This window comes from Mastigoproctus giganteus, chromosome 8, assembly GCF_048544385.1.
Source record: "Mastigoproctus giganteus isolate SK-2022 chromosome 8, ASM4854438v1, whole genome shotgun sequence".
In the NCBI taxonomy this organism is placed as follows: Eukaryota; Metazoa; Arthropoda; class Arachnida; order Uropygi; family Thelyphonidae; genus Mastigoproctus; species Mastigoproctus giganteus.
The window spans coordinates 40626462-40642055 of record NC_143582.1 but is presented as its reverse complement, the minus strand read 5'-3'; the positions used below and the strand labels follow the sequence as shown (position 1 = coordinate 40642055).

The window sequence follows — 15594 nt, the reverse complement described above, 5'->3', positions numbered from 1 at the left end:
AATTGATTTAGATTTTGTACTTTGATTCGCAGTTAATGAAAAATATTGCCCTTAATAGTTAATATTGCAACTATTTTCATGATGGAAACTTTAGACTATGAATTCAAGTATTGATTAAATCTATTCCACATTCCGGATCCCATTATCTAAAATTATACACTTAAGAATACTATAAATGGTTCCACATATGGAAGAATTCGCATAGATATTCAAGTTTCTGCACGTAATTGTCAAAGTCCTTGAGAAAGTACCAGAGACGGATTCTGATAACACTGAATTGTAGTTTTGCACAGATAGGAAAGTGTATAAAACTGAGGCCGGATGGTTCTTTTCTTTTACTAGGACTCAATATTCTGGATCAGGTATGATTTCTAATATAGTTCTTCTTATAGTTAAATTAAGGAAACTGAACTTAAACTTTTGTTAAAAAATTTACTTCATCTTTTTCAACTTGCATTTAAGGCCTACAATTAGATGTACATAATTATAAGGCATCATGGACTTGAAATGGTACCTCTTTATGAAATGTCACATAACATCATCGTTTTAAAGCTACTACAAATTGTAGTACTACAATTTGTAGTAGCTACTACAAATGTAGTAGCTACTTGCTAGCTACTACAAATGTAGTAGCTAGCAATTAGCTACTACAATTCCTTAAAAAGTAGTAGTGGCAAACGAGTAAGAAAGCAAACTTTACAGCATCAGCAAACAAATTTTAAAAAAAACCAACACTTTCCATTTCACCTGTCCATCCCCTGTTACACTTTATCTAGTTTTTCGTTGAATTTATTCAAACTACTCACTTCCACAACACCAGATGGGAGTTTGTTCCAACATCCGAACAGCAATCATCCTTCCTAAATTTGAATTTATGCCCCTCCTCATGTGTGTTGTCTGTGCAAGAGGACGGATACCATAAGCATTCACTTTACTCATTCCATTCAAGACCTTAAACACCTCAACCACACATACAACTACTTTCCTGTCCAGATGATCCTGTATTACTTTTTTAACCACTCGGGTCCATTATTGTCCCTGGAACAGAAGTCACGCCGGGTCTGTAATTACTCATGTCACATTTTGATTCTCCTTTGTGAACTGGGGATACATCTGCACATCACAAGTTTATAAGGACTTCTCCTGAATTTGAGAATGCCCTCATAATCCTGGCTAAAGATCTGCTTACCTCTTTTGCTGCCTCTTCGAATATAACTGGATCCCATTCACTTCATGCATTGTAGATGCAAATTGTCCATTCAATTTCGGCAGTTTGTAGATTATACTATCCGACGTAGGCAGCATGGTTTTGTCTTCCCTCGAAAACTAGGATTTTTCGTTCAGAAAAGCAAGCAAATCGACCAGAGAACACACGCAGTTTATGGACATAATACACATGTGCATATGAGTTGGCTCTCAAGTGGCCCTAATATGACAGTTTTTTTTTTTTGTTTTTTTTCGTTTCTGTACACATTATACTCCTCACATTCAAATTCTAAATCCCTTATATCTGAGTGACACGATATCCCCAAAATGTCTGCATTTGATGATTTTATCAGCACTTCAAATTCATAAATTTTATTTACTATCCTCCTACCATTAGTGTTATATACAAGTATAGCTGCAACTTTTTTCAGGCGCCTCCGTAGCCAGGTGGGAAGGAGCAGCAGTGCGTAGCAGACGCTTCTTGATTAGACCGGCGTTCGAGCCCATCACCACCAAATACGGAAGATGCGGAAAGGTCAGGGAATGACCGGAGCAATATGGCCTTAGTTGCTAATGCTCCTAAAACAACAAACAAGCAACTTTTTTCACTCTTAATAACCCTAACACAGCCCATATAATTTCTTGTTCTATGATGATCCACAGCAGGCCTTGAAATCCCGAGTACTTTCCGGGCTGATGCATGTTCCAACGTACAAGAATCACTTCCACCACTCCCTCCGGCTGTTTATCTGATAGTCTGTGTATCCCCCCACCAAGCTAGCAGTTTTCGGACATACCTAACACTGTCTTTATTTTATTTTTTTTTTTATTTTTATTAATAACAAGATACACAACAGGTAACCATTAACAGTGTATCTGAGATCAGAACAATAAACATATTAACAATAATATGAAATCCAACAGGAAGATAAACATTGATATAGAGTCAAACATTAAAATCATATGTAGAAAAGAGGATTGCATTAAGTTAAGTTACAGATAAAACAAGTAATAATTAATCAGTTAGAGAATAGAAAAATAATAAAACACATAATAATAACAAATTACAATAATTAGATCACAGCTAGTCACTTTGTAGTTTAACAGAAGAGGCAAACTTGTGAATGGAGTTCATCAGTGATTGTGAGTTGTCAAAGAAGTCAATGAGAGAGTCATTTGCTGATTTTCTGATTCTGTTCAGTGGACTGAACTTCATAAAGTTTGTGGTGGCAGAGTCAAGGCGAAACGGTGTAAGGTTCCTGACTTGTCTACAAGGGGCATTGAAATTGATTTTCCTAAGGATATCAGATGCTTCATAAGTTCCAGTGATTACTTTGGCTAGAAGGGTGATGTCAGCAGTAACTCTTCTAGTGCACAGAGGCCTCAGATGAAAGTAATCACACAGCGATTCATAATACACTGAGTGATAGAATAGAGGATCACGGTACGTAAGGTAACGGACAAAATTTTTTTGGACTGCTTCAAAATTTGTTAGTTAAAATCTTTGTATGAGAATTCCAGATGGGTGAGCTGAATTGAAGGATTGGGAGAACTATAATTTTATAAAGGATGACAGCATATCTGTAGTTTTTAAACTTGTAGGTGTTCCGTTTGATGAATCCCAGTGTTTTGAATGCTTTTCTGGTGATTTTAAGGATATGAGCATCGAATTTAGCACTGCTGGAGAAGAGAATCCCCAAGTCGTTAACTTGGTCACACCTTTCGATGATCACAGAGTTAATAGTGTACTCTGTATTTATTAGTTGTGGAGATCTGCCAGATGAGAAAGAGATTACTTTACACTTCGAGGGGTTAGCAGACAAGCCAATCAGAGATAGCCACAGAGAGAATTTATTGAGAGCACATTGAAGCTGTTGAGCATCGGTAATCTCCTTCACTGCTGAGTAGATCTTAAGATCATCTGCATAGATAGCAACTTGAACATTGGAGGTGTAGATGAAAGAAGGAAGATCATTTAAGAAAACAATGAAGATAAGAGGACCTAAGGGGGAGCCTTCTGGTACTCCACTTAGTGGTATAAAATATAAAACAGTCTGCGTTAACTTGATTGATGATAACGCTCGTAATATAGCTGCGTAGCCATGAGAGCAAAGGGTCACGGATACCATATAGCTTAAGTTTTTCCAGAAGTTGTTCGTGCGGAACTTTATCAAATGCCTTAGATATACATCAGCAAATAATCATGTACCCCTTCTATTTAAATTAGCACAGGCATATGATGCAAGAAAGCAAGCTTATGCAGCATCAGCCAAAAAAATGGCTGATGCTGCATAAGCATCACAGACATGGCCTCTAGCCTCTATGCGGAAAAAGGTTGCCAATCCCAGGCCTACATCAATACAATAACATTGGCGACCCGAATTTAAATGTTATTTTCAATATAGCACAATGGCGGCAAAATTCGAACCTTCTTATGAAGTCTGCTGGGGTTTCTTAAGCAATTTTAAGCCATGTAACGAACAAACTCACCAACTTAATCAGCGAATAACAAATACACTACTAATGTTAAATCAAAAGTTACAAAAAACAATAATTTTCAATAAATAACATATTAATTTATAATAATAATAACAGTAATTTAAATTGTCGTTCGGAACTGATATATTTTTTAATTTTTTATTAATCACGACACACAAAGCTTTATATTTTATAGTATAGATTATGATAACCATATAATTATAAATTAAAATATTAAATATTGTAAATTAAATATGCTAAATAATGAATATTACGTATATGTAAACATCAATAAATTTTATATAGAATTTTAAAATACAGTAATGCAGAAATGCAATAAATTAAAAGTAAAGCGGTATAATTATAAAATACATAAATGATGACAAGACAAAAAGATTTAACATACAGAAGTACAATAATATCTTCTACCACGTTTAAGATAAATTACATTCTTATTATTTTAAATAATACTAGGGGGCTCTGCCCCCCTGCTCGCTTTGCTCGCCAACCCCCGCGCATGCTTTTCTAAGTAATATGTAGAGGTAGGACGGAGTAAGTCAAATCTTTTCTACGTAAAAGACACACCTGTCGAAACGCACTGATCAATATCTAATTTAATATATAATAAAATAGAAAGTGCAAGAAAAAACTATAAAAAGTAAAATTGTGTGAATGAAAGTTATTATTAATTGCATGTTCTATCTTAGCCTCTTCACTAGACAGACTGATGGCTATGCAGACCCTCAGGGTTATCCAAGCTGACACCATACTGTAGCTTTTCCTAGCTGGCATGGTATGGGATGCTGATACTGGCCATTAGGGTAACCCCCAAGCCAGTATCATCCTGGGGCCAGTATGGGACAGAACTGCAAAAAGCACGTTCCACCATAGGAATCTCTTTCCCTATGTTTTTTTATTCCTACCACCTGGGTTGGTTAAGTCTCCTTCCCCCACTCTGTGTGGCATCTACCCCCCTTTGCCTGGCAGCTCATCCCACCATGCAGTTTCAACTCCCACCCTCTGGACCAGGATGGGCGTCCGGTACCAGGGGTCCCCTTAAAGTCCCCACTTTTAAATCAGGCAAGTGCCTCAACACTGCCCCCCACTGTGCTCTAACCTTTTTATCCCACCCTCTTCCTATCTCCCCATTATCTCCTTTCCAATAATGTTTTTTTCTTTTTTGGGGGCTCTCCTTGGATGCCTAGGCTACCCCAGGGTTCACCCTGCCAGAGCTTTCTTCTCTCCTAATGTGTCCTGGCCCGCCTCCCCGTGGCGGTGACGGAAACTCGGGTTATTAGTGGCTCTCAACAGCGTCCCCCATGCTAAGTGGCCAGAGAAACAACATACTAGCACTTCACAAAACACACACCCTGGCCTTATGCAGAGTATTATGTTCTACACAGAGTAAAAACGCAGAGTTGGGGGAAATTCCCGGTGCGGCCAGACAAAAAATCACGTCACTGTGATCGACATCTAATCAGGAAATGACCTATGTAATTATTTACCTGTGTATTTGTAGTGCGCGGCATTTTCAAGGTAGAATAAATATCACTATGTAATTATTTACCTGCGTTCGCATAGGTCACTTAGGAAGAGGCCTTTTGATTCGGGTTCCCATAATGCATGAGGAATATTGTTACATCCGAAAGAGTAGGACTAAAATATTTACAGGTGGGCAGGAGCAGCAGTGTGTAGCACACGCTTCTTGATTAGACCGGGGTTCGAACCCGTGACCACCAAATACGGAGGATGCGGTAAGGTCAGGGAATGACCACCGCATATCCCCGGAGCATGGCTTTAGTTGCTAATGCTCCTAAAAACCAAATAAAAAAAATATATATATACAATATTCATTAATATAATACAAAAAAAAAAAAAAAGTTACGATGGAACATCAAATGTTAAACAGCGAAGCACGTGCACGAGGTTGGTGAACGTTATGGTGGCATTTGCCAATAATTAATTGCATTTGTAGTGACGTAATTGCCTCGCTCTCTTTTCCCATTGGCTCGAAAAAATATCATTAGCAGGAAAACTTTTTTAATGTATAGAGAAATATTAAAGCTTATTAATTATTATAAATTATAAAACAAGTTACTGGTTTTAAAAAAATGTTGACTGATTTCATTAAGAAGTGCATAGTTCTGTGAAAACATTCAAATCTAAGATAGTAATTTTAATGCGTTTATGAAAAGCAATAAAGCACTTTTAATATAGAACAACAGTTCTTCTATTCAAATAGCAGCTCGCGCTAAATTCCGAAGCCATCTGTGCTTCAGTTGGTAAGCAGCAACCCAGTGCGTTATAATGGGTATGGTAACATTACGACGTGCTCAAAAATGTACAGGGCGATTTTCTAAAGGAACGGGAACTAAAACAGTGTTCCGGGGTATCGTTCAGTTTTAAAACTGCTCCCTCCTCCCTTAAAGCACTCTCCTGCGCCTCGCATTTTCCTAGACTTCTAGAGCAATGCCTTTCAGGGTTTTTTTTTTTTTTTTTTTTTTGTAATCTGTGCAACTCTTTTACAATCAAAATCTTTGGGCAACCCTGATAATAAAAAAAAGCAGTAATACTTGTGTATATTAAATAAAAATCACTGATAAAAAATGAACGAACGAAACATTTTGCAGAACCTCTGACTTTATTTGCGAAACACCAGAACCTTGAAACTCTCATCACAGACTTTTTCCCTAAATTATCTGTCCCTCTTTCATTAATAAATAAAACAAACAAAACAAAGATCGTAAAATAATATCGCTCATACAAAAATCTCACGTAAAGCAGTTTGAAAATCTATGACTAGGGTTTTAGTGTTCATAGTGCTGGGCATATTTTCTCCAGTCATCCCTCCCACAGCAATCTAACAAATATTACCTCATGAAAGGTTAGACAGGAAAAGAAAGCACATCTACATACAATAATTTCGATTTGTAGAGTAGGATACCATAAGAGGAAACAAAATTATTTTCTTGGTGTATGATATCGTAAGCAAATTTACCGTAGAAAGCTAAAACGAACATTAAACAACAGGTTATAAACTGGGGAGAAAAGCATACAATACAAATCAACCCACGCATGCGCTACGCCCAAACTTAAACACTTAATTCCTAGGTTACATACACAAAAAATAATAATAATAAATAAATGTATTACTGACATAAGCAGTCATTGCAAAAACAAAAGACACTATATAACCTTTAACCACTACTAAATCACCATTTATCAACACACACATACTGTTTTGTCACATCACATGACACACGCAAAAAAGTAGGAAACAACACCAAAGGGAAAAAAAACCGAAATAAACAAAAAAAATTCTGCTATTACAAAATTAAAAGAACCTAAACAACCGTTTCCAAATACCACTAAACACAGAACAAACTATCCAAAACCCTAAGTTACAATTAACTCCATACCATGAGCCAAAACAAAATCGCGCTATTTATTAGTTTATTTCTGTTTTTTGTCGGTGTTTTGTGTTTTTTTTTTCCTTTGTTCAGTCCCAAGGGAGCGAGAATGTTGCATATTAACCTAGTATTGTACGAAAAATAAATTCTGTGTTGCTGTTTTGTGGTTATGCAAAAAGCAATTTTATTATTCGTTGCACGCAAAAATGTTGTTTTTATGACTTCGGCAGAGATTCAAGCTAAAATTGGTCGTTGGACGAGAAACAATTATAACAGGCATCATGTTTTTAATAGACTTTCATTTGTGTTTAGAAAAATGGTCATGTTTTTACGCGACTTCGGGAGAGATTCAAGCGAAAACCGATCGTTGGACGAAAAAAAAAAAAATTACAATGGGTATCATTTTTCATTGAGCTTTCATTTGTGTTTAGTGAAAAATGGTTAGGTTTTTAGGTTACATTTTTACGCGACTTCGGGAGTTATTTAGTGAAAATTGGTCGTTTACTGCGTCTCATTAGTTTGTTTCGTTTTGAAAAAAAAAAATTACTGTGTTATTTTTATGTACAATTGTTTTAGTTGTGTTCAGAAAAATGGTTACGTTTTTACGCGACTTCGGGAGGAATTCAATCAAAAACCAGTTGTTGGACGAAAAAAAAAATTATAATGGGAGTCATGTTGACTCCCATTATAATTTTTTTTTCATCGACTTTCATTTGTGTTTAGTGAAAATTTGTTATGTTTTAAGGTTACCCTTTTTACGCGACTTCGGGTGTTATTTAGTGAAAATTGGTCGTTTACTGCGTCTCATTAGTTTGTTTCGTTTTGAAAAAAAAATTACCGTATTATTTTTGTATAATTATTTTAGTTGCTGCTCCGAAAAAAATTGCCGTATTGCTGTTAATTTCGTTGTTTTTCAGCTTCGCCATACTGTTATGTCGCGTGACATTTGCCACGTGCAGTCGTCGAGAAGAAGAGGGGGAACGCAGTGAGTGGGCGGAGTTACGAACCGTACGTCACTGCTTCCCCCCTCTTCTCGACGTGATTTTCAAAGGGGCACCGTGTTCTGGAGAATTACCCAAAATCGACTTACCTATGCGCTCCATAAACTCCTAATTAATATCATTTATTTCCATGTACAAGTTCATTATCGTATACATAGTTGCTGATGCGCCAATAAAACTCAATCAATCAAACAATTATCGTATGTAGGATTCAGTGAACCCAAACTTTATCAGCAGATGCTGCCGCACTTGTGCACTAATACGTAGAAATCGCAAATATGTGCATAAAGTATTCAAATCAAACGTTTAATACCTATATGTTTCACCCATAAACAAGCCAATAAGTACTGGTACTTGTGAAAAGTGATCTTTTGTAACTGCGATACTGTAAAGACGGCTGGTAGGCACTTATTATTGTTATTTACTTACATAAAATCAACCTTTAAAAAAAATTCTTCGAATTAGATCTGGGTTCAATTTACAAAATTTTTAGAAATTTAATTCTACTAGAATTTTAAGAATTATATATTAATAACCCTTAGTTATTGTCTTTGCATTCACTGAAGAAGTGGTAAGAAAATACTACGAAACGTTTGACTCCATTACGTAATTACATTTGACTCCATTTCGTATTTCCAAATCGAGATAACCATAATTAAACCAACTTAAGTTTGAATGCTTTATTATCTTCAGATAACAGTTTACCTAAGCATCATGCCACTTAAGGAATATCTAAGATCAAACATTTAACTTAAAAGTTCATAAGAAAATATTTAGAAAATCACTCGAATTTCCGTGTTTGGCTATACATTTACCTTGATATTGAATGCTGTCGTCTGCGTTAGTAGACGAGCATACAAATACTAAATTATTACCACCAATACTTTGTAAACTCTACTTTATATTACCATCTACTATATTGATAAAGGCTCTCTTATCGTACGGTTCATTATTTAAATACTTCCACCCTGAAAATTTTTAAGATAAGAATATCAATAAAAATTCAAATATCACGAGAATAAAAGTGCGACATTTCGTAGCTTTATACATAAGTAATAGAAACTATTAATCCACTCACCTTTTCATATATAATGATGTTCACCTGTAAATGAAATGTGCTTACCTACTAAATATCATCCATGGTATTATGGAAACGATAAATTCAATCCTACTTTAAGGATAATGCAAATAATAATCTTCATAGTTTATCAATTTGTACAATAAGTTGTAAACCCTCTTCATGCCATCACACTTAAGCATAGAAAAGCATGAGACGTTATTCCAGCAGCGAAACAATCTCTCTATCCACGCTAAAATCATTTACTATAATTATTTTATAAAAGAATTACGGGACATATATATTGGTTATCTTACCTTGTTCTTTGTCATATACTTCTGGTAGTACAGTAATAACAACTTTAACTACAAAATAACACTGCGAAACACTACTGATTCACAAATGCAGCAAACGCAAACTAATAACGGAAGCAGACGGTATGCAGATGAACTATAGAGGGAGTATAAAAAACGACAAAAGAAAGTACTACTGAAACTGTATATAAAATAAATAAATAAATGAAATATCTCAAAATTTTAAAATATTAAGGCTATGTAAGAGTAGGTAAATAAACCGCTTACATAGCAAACAAAATAAAATGTTTCAAAACTCCTCAGATTTAGCCACAAATAAAATTTGAAATTAAGTTAGAATTTTAAGATGAATAAAAGTACATAAATAAAAAAAAATACATAAGTAAATATTCAAGTTAAGTACATAAGTTTGTACTTAACTTAAAAATGCATGCATATTATTTTTTCATATATCACATATGGGCATTCATAATGTATACTGTATATATTATTCTAAAGTAATAATACAAAATGAAAGGAATTGTTTATGTCTAAATTTAAAATTTTATAGTATCCCGTGTTGACACTTGTGTCAACACGTGCAACTACAAAAAGTTACCAATGTGGAATGTACGGATTCCTCTAAACAAAATGCCCTGGTGCGCTACTAGCGGAAGGGGTGAAGCAACATGTTTTTTTACCTTTGAAATTCTAGTTTTTAATCCTGCAAAATAAGACCCCGAGCACAAAATACACTCAATTTACGGGCATTATGTACTGATGCCTTTCAACGGCTCAGTAACTGAGAACGACTGTTGGTAACATTTTGTATAACTATCTCGTTAAAAGCCCATGTTTATTATGTCCATAAATTGCATGTATTCTCTGATCAATTTGTCTGGTTTTTTTGAACGAAAAACCCGAGTTTCCGTTTAAAAAAAAAAAGAAAAAAGCTTGTTTTTCTTGCCTGAGACCAACTAACTCAGAGTGAAAAAATCCATAGAAGTTCTTCGCTTCATTGACGAGATTAGAACCGCACCTTTCCCACACATTGCGGGAAAAACGTGGATACCATAGTGGCTCTAATAGTATTTATATACATTCAGTGATCACTGAATTATGATCATATACCCAATACTTCATAGGTCCTCCTTTTGCCCTCAGTTCAGCGCTATCCGACGTGGCATTGATTGAGCAAGATGTCGGAAGCGTTCAGGAGGTATAGCCAACCAAGCTGTGTGTAATGCGGTCAGCAATCCAGGTATGCAGATGATTGGTGTATCCGGACGCCTGATATGCCTTTCCATAGTGTCCTACAAGTGCTCTATAGGATTGATATCGACAGAGTTCGGAGGCCAATCAATATGGTGGAAGTCAGAACTGTGTTCCTCAAACCATTCCTGCACATCAAGTGCCCGATGGCTCGGCGCATTGTCATCTTGGAAGACACTATCGCCATTCGGGAAAAAGTATAACATAGCGGAGTGTACACAGTCGGCAAGCAGTTGATGATAGCGGAGCCCAGTGATACGTTGTTCCGCACCATGGGTCCAAGTTCCTGCCAATGAAACATACCATACGCCATACAACCGCCTCCGCCGGCCTGCACTTTTGATACGATACATGACGGATGAAGAGCCTCATGCTGTTGACGCGAAATCCGTACACGACTATCCACGGTGTGGAGTAAATAACGTGACTCATCTGACCAGCACACCTTCTTCGAGTCTTCTAATATCCAACTTGCAGGCTCTTTGCACCAGGCGAGTCTTTTACGCCGATGAACCTTGGTTAGGAGAGGATGCGGAAGGGGTCGTCTGCTGGTATAGCCCATATGTGAGAGCGTGCGATGCATGGCCATGCCAAATATTTTGTTCCGGGTTGGCCCATGTTGTATTGGATAGTCAACTGTTGAACAGTGCTGCGCCTGTACGAATCGTTGGACCAGGCGCTTACATCTAACATCAACCTTTCGCTGACCTTTGCGGTTTTGCCGTCGGGTCGTTGTTTGACCATTTTGACGCCATTCCTGGTACACTACGGTGGCTCTCGAGCACCCCACCTGTTCAGCCGTTTGGGAAATCGAGGCACCAGCTCTTCGAGCACCCACAATCTGTTCCTTCCTTTTATCCATCACGCTCGGAATTTTACTATCTACTGAACCACTGACACCTTATTTATTCTACGTAGGTCGACCAACTGCGCATTCTCGTACCTCACCTGGTCAACGGGTCGCATTCCGTTTTCATAAGGGTGGTCCTAATTCAGTGATCACTCAGTGTAACTTGCGTGGGTGCTACCCGCGCAAACTATATAGAGCGATTCATTGCTTCTGTCTATGAATGACAACCGGGTCATTCATAGACAGAAGCAATGAGGTCAATGAATGCCAGCCCAAATGTGATATCCTGATTGTAGAGACAGTTCCAGGAGAATAATTTCAAACTGCACAGGGTTGGCCAAGGGTTAACACTAAACGACCAATGTTTGGTCCCAACCGACAGACAAACGACATAAGGAGATGGCAGCACAGCAATTTCCTTCTGAGTTTATCTGCCTATGACGGATTATCTCCTGCAGAACTGTATCCGGTAAGCTGTATTGCGATGAGATGGATTCGAGTCTTGCTTACTTCTTTGCAAAAAACAACCTCTTTTAAAACAATAAGCTTCAGTAACGTCGGAAGTGTTACTGAAGCTCACTTTCATATTGTTAATAAAAGTATTGAACACTTTATTAACAGCATGAAAGTCCAGGAGTAATCATATTCACCTATTAAACTCTATAACTTTCCGCTGGATACCCATTTTCTGATGCTTTTCATATAAGATAATTTTCATATTTCAGAAATGAATTAACATGACATATAAGTTTAACACGACACTGTTGCTTAATAACATAATTACTTGGATGAAGCTGTCAATTATTTTTCAAGCTATTGCACTTTTTGCACCTCAACTTTTATCAACCAGCGTATTTGTACAATTATTTCCTATTTTTAACTTTTGCATAGCGATCATAAGCAACGTATGTTCTTCAACTTTATGGAGGTGTAACTAGAAAGTTCCAGAAATGTCCGCGAAAAGGCGCTATTATAGCCTCCAACGACAAAGCTGCTATTGCATTTTGTGACGTGTTTCTTCAATATACTCTACAGCACTCGCAAGTTATTGTGTTTACTGTGTGTTTTTCACAACATTAAGTTAAAATATTTTTTGCTTCAAAAACTTAAATATATGGAACAGAACGAGAATTTTTAATTTCTGTTTAAAAATGAGGAAATCTTCCATCGAAAGTTACAGTTTATTAGGAAGCTAAAATGCCGAAAGTGCAAGATTTCGAGTGGTACAAACGATTTTCTAAAGGAAGATAAAAATGCTCATGATAATTCTCAATCTGGTTGTTCTATGACAACAAAACTGATGAAAGCGTTAAAAAAGTGCGGTGAAAACTTCTTCGTACCGATCGAAGACTGGCTATAAAAATGATAGCAGAACAACTAAGGATAAATAAACCAAGAGAGAGAGAGCGTCAAATTTCAACCATCAGTCTTAAAATGAAGGTCCGTGCGAAGATGATACCAAAAACGGATCCTTCAAATGGAATATCCTCCGACTTTTCCGATTTGGCACCATCTACTTATTTTTATTCCTAAATATTAAGGACTTCATTAAAAAGGACAACGTCTAGCACCGTACGTCGAAGGAACTTATCTCGATACCAGTAAACAAGTTATAGAAATGCTTCTGGCTGAAAAGGATGGCCCATGTAGAGCTGCTCAGAAGAACTACTTTAAAGGGACAAAATAAAATAATTGGTAAATTCAATTCTAATTTACTTATAAAGTCACTATTAAAACTTTCTAGCCATACTTCTTATTGTACCAGAAGCTCAATTAGTTAGCGAAACACATGACTGCCACTAATCACGAAATTTTTTCTTCCAGCCATGAAGTTCTTCTTACTTTTGTGTCTTATTGGATTGTCCACAGCTTCTCTTCTGCACGGTAAGTGGATTAATATTATATTGCATATCTTGTGTATTTTTTTTTTTCGATTTTCCCAGTGAAAAGACAAACTGAAAACAGATATTAATTATTGGTTAACAGATATACTTGCTAAGCTCAGAGAATATCGATTTATAAGAAAGTGTACTTTTACATCAATGAAATTATGGATGCCGAGCTTGGTGAAACCAGTGCTGGATTCAGGCACGAGCTAACAGGGCAGTCGCCCGGGGCGCCATTCTTACAAGGGCGCCAGAAGCTGATTATAGCTCGGGGTCGCTGCCCTTAGGCAGATTTATAGGATATGGGGCTCTGAAATAATCTTTCTGCCAAGAGCGCCTGAATACCGTAGCCTGGCCCTGAGCTGATCATAAGACTTCTTGTTTAATGTTCCTTTGCTTTAATTATTTTATGATTTTATAGGTCGAATGAAGAGAATGCCTGAGGGCGATATATGAAGTTCCGTTAATAAAATCCAGCTTATATCACTTGGAGAAGTGAAGCTTATTTTTAAACAAAGAATATTATACACTTTGAAAACACTTGGTAACAGTAGTGGTTTATAATGATTTAAATTGGTGGTGTCAAATTAATTTTATTTATTTATTATTATTTATTTAATATTATTTATTATTTTTTGTTGCTTTTCCACAATATTTAAATCATGTAGACGTCTGCTTAATCGTATAATTTCAAGTTCTTTTTTTTTTTTAATAATTTTATTTATTGGAAATAAAAAGGGCTAGTCAGCTATCGTCAGTTCTTCTTGAACGTGACCTGCCCATTTCTATTTTAAGCGTTTTGTTCTTTCAATGATGCCAGTCTTTGTAAAGCTTTGGTATTCAACGTACAAGTTGAACAACCATACGTTAGGAGAGGGATGATATATTGATCAAAAACATTTCGTTTGAGACCATGGACAGAGTGTCTTGAAGACTATATTAAGCTTACCAAATGCTTTACATCCCAATTTTATGTGCCGTTCAATTTCCATCATGATGTTTTCATCTGTAGAAATTTCTTGTCCAAGGTAAACATAACTTTCGACTGTTTCTAGTTGTTGTCCATCGGCCATGATTTTCTTTGGTCTGGTAAATTTGTTGAACATAACCTGTGTTTTCTTGATATTCATCTTCAAACCGAACTTCTCATTTTCATGCTGCAGTTCTTCAGCATTTTTCTGTCATTCTTCCCGATTATTAGCAAAGAGAATGGCATAACCTGCAAGTGTAAATGATTCAGCAGGCCCCGCCCTAAGGTGCGCAAGTGAGGCACTTGCCACAGGCGCCGCCTAAAATAGGCGCTGCTTGATGCGCTACTACATATATATATATGCATGTTAATATACAATGTAAATTAGGCACCATGACAAGGTTTTGCCTCAGGCGCCGCAAACGCTAGCGCTATTTCTGTGATTCAGGTAATCTCCATTTATCTTGAGTCCTTTATTATCCCAATTGTCCATTTATTATCCCAAATTGTAACGTATATTATGTCCGTAAATTGCGTGTGTTCTGTGGTCAATTTTCTGTTTGCTGAACAAAAAAATTCAAGTTTCTGGGAGAAAAAGCCATGCAACCCTCTGCTGAGACTAACCAAATCAGCTACATTGTGGAAAAAAGACCCATAAAATTCCTTACGTTATTGACCGTATTTGAACTCAGGTCTTTTCCACCAGTGTAGGGTGGACGGTAATTATGCGAATTGTGCTACAGACGAGGGAGAGGGATGTGACACAAAATGTATAGACAACAGATGTAATTCGATAAAAAAGTGACCTTTCTAGATATTGAATAAAGGTTTATAATTTCTTGGCCAATGAATGTGTGCGTATATATGTATATTACCAATAATTTACTATATTACGCTTCAAAATAGTACCCCTGGCTAGTTCCACATAAAGCTGTCCGCTTTGGCCACGACTGAAAACATTTCTGGACCATACTTCATCTTATCGATTTCAATATACTCGACTTAAGGTGTTGAATTTTCTCCAAAGTCCCAAAATGTTCCCTTTAAACACTTCTCGCAGTGTTTTATACTCGTAAACAGAAAGAAGTCAGATGAAAAAAAAAAAAAAAAAAAAAAACTTGAAAGTAGTCAGTGTTCCATCTGAACGCCGGAGAGAGAGAGAGAGAGACGT

At 36.6% G+C, this 15594-nt stretch overlaps 1 protein-coding gene across 1 annotated transcript in view; it reads left to right on the top strand.

Moving 5' to 3' along the window:
- The first annotated feature begins 353 nt into the window (after positions 1-353).
- LOC150081474 (uncharacterized) overlaps positions 354-15594 on the top strand; it is a 55791-nt gene continuing 40550 nt past the window's right edge. Inside the window, exons 1-2 of the mRNA XM_090380214.1 lie at positions 354-362; positions 13392-13451. Coding sequence (XP_090236340.1) covers positions 13394-13451 — 58 coding nt within the window. The 5' untranslated portion in view covers positions 354-362; positions 13392-13393. The remainder of the gene's footprint in view (positions 363-13391; positions 13452-15594) is intronic.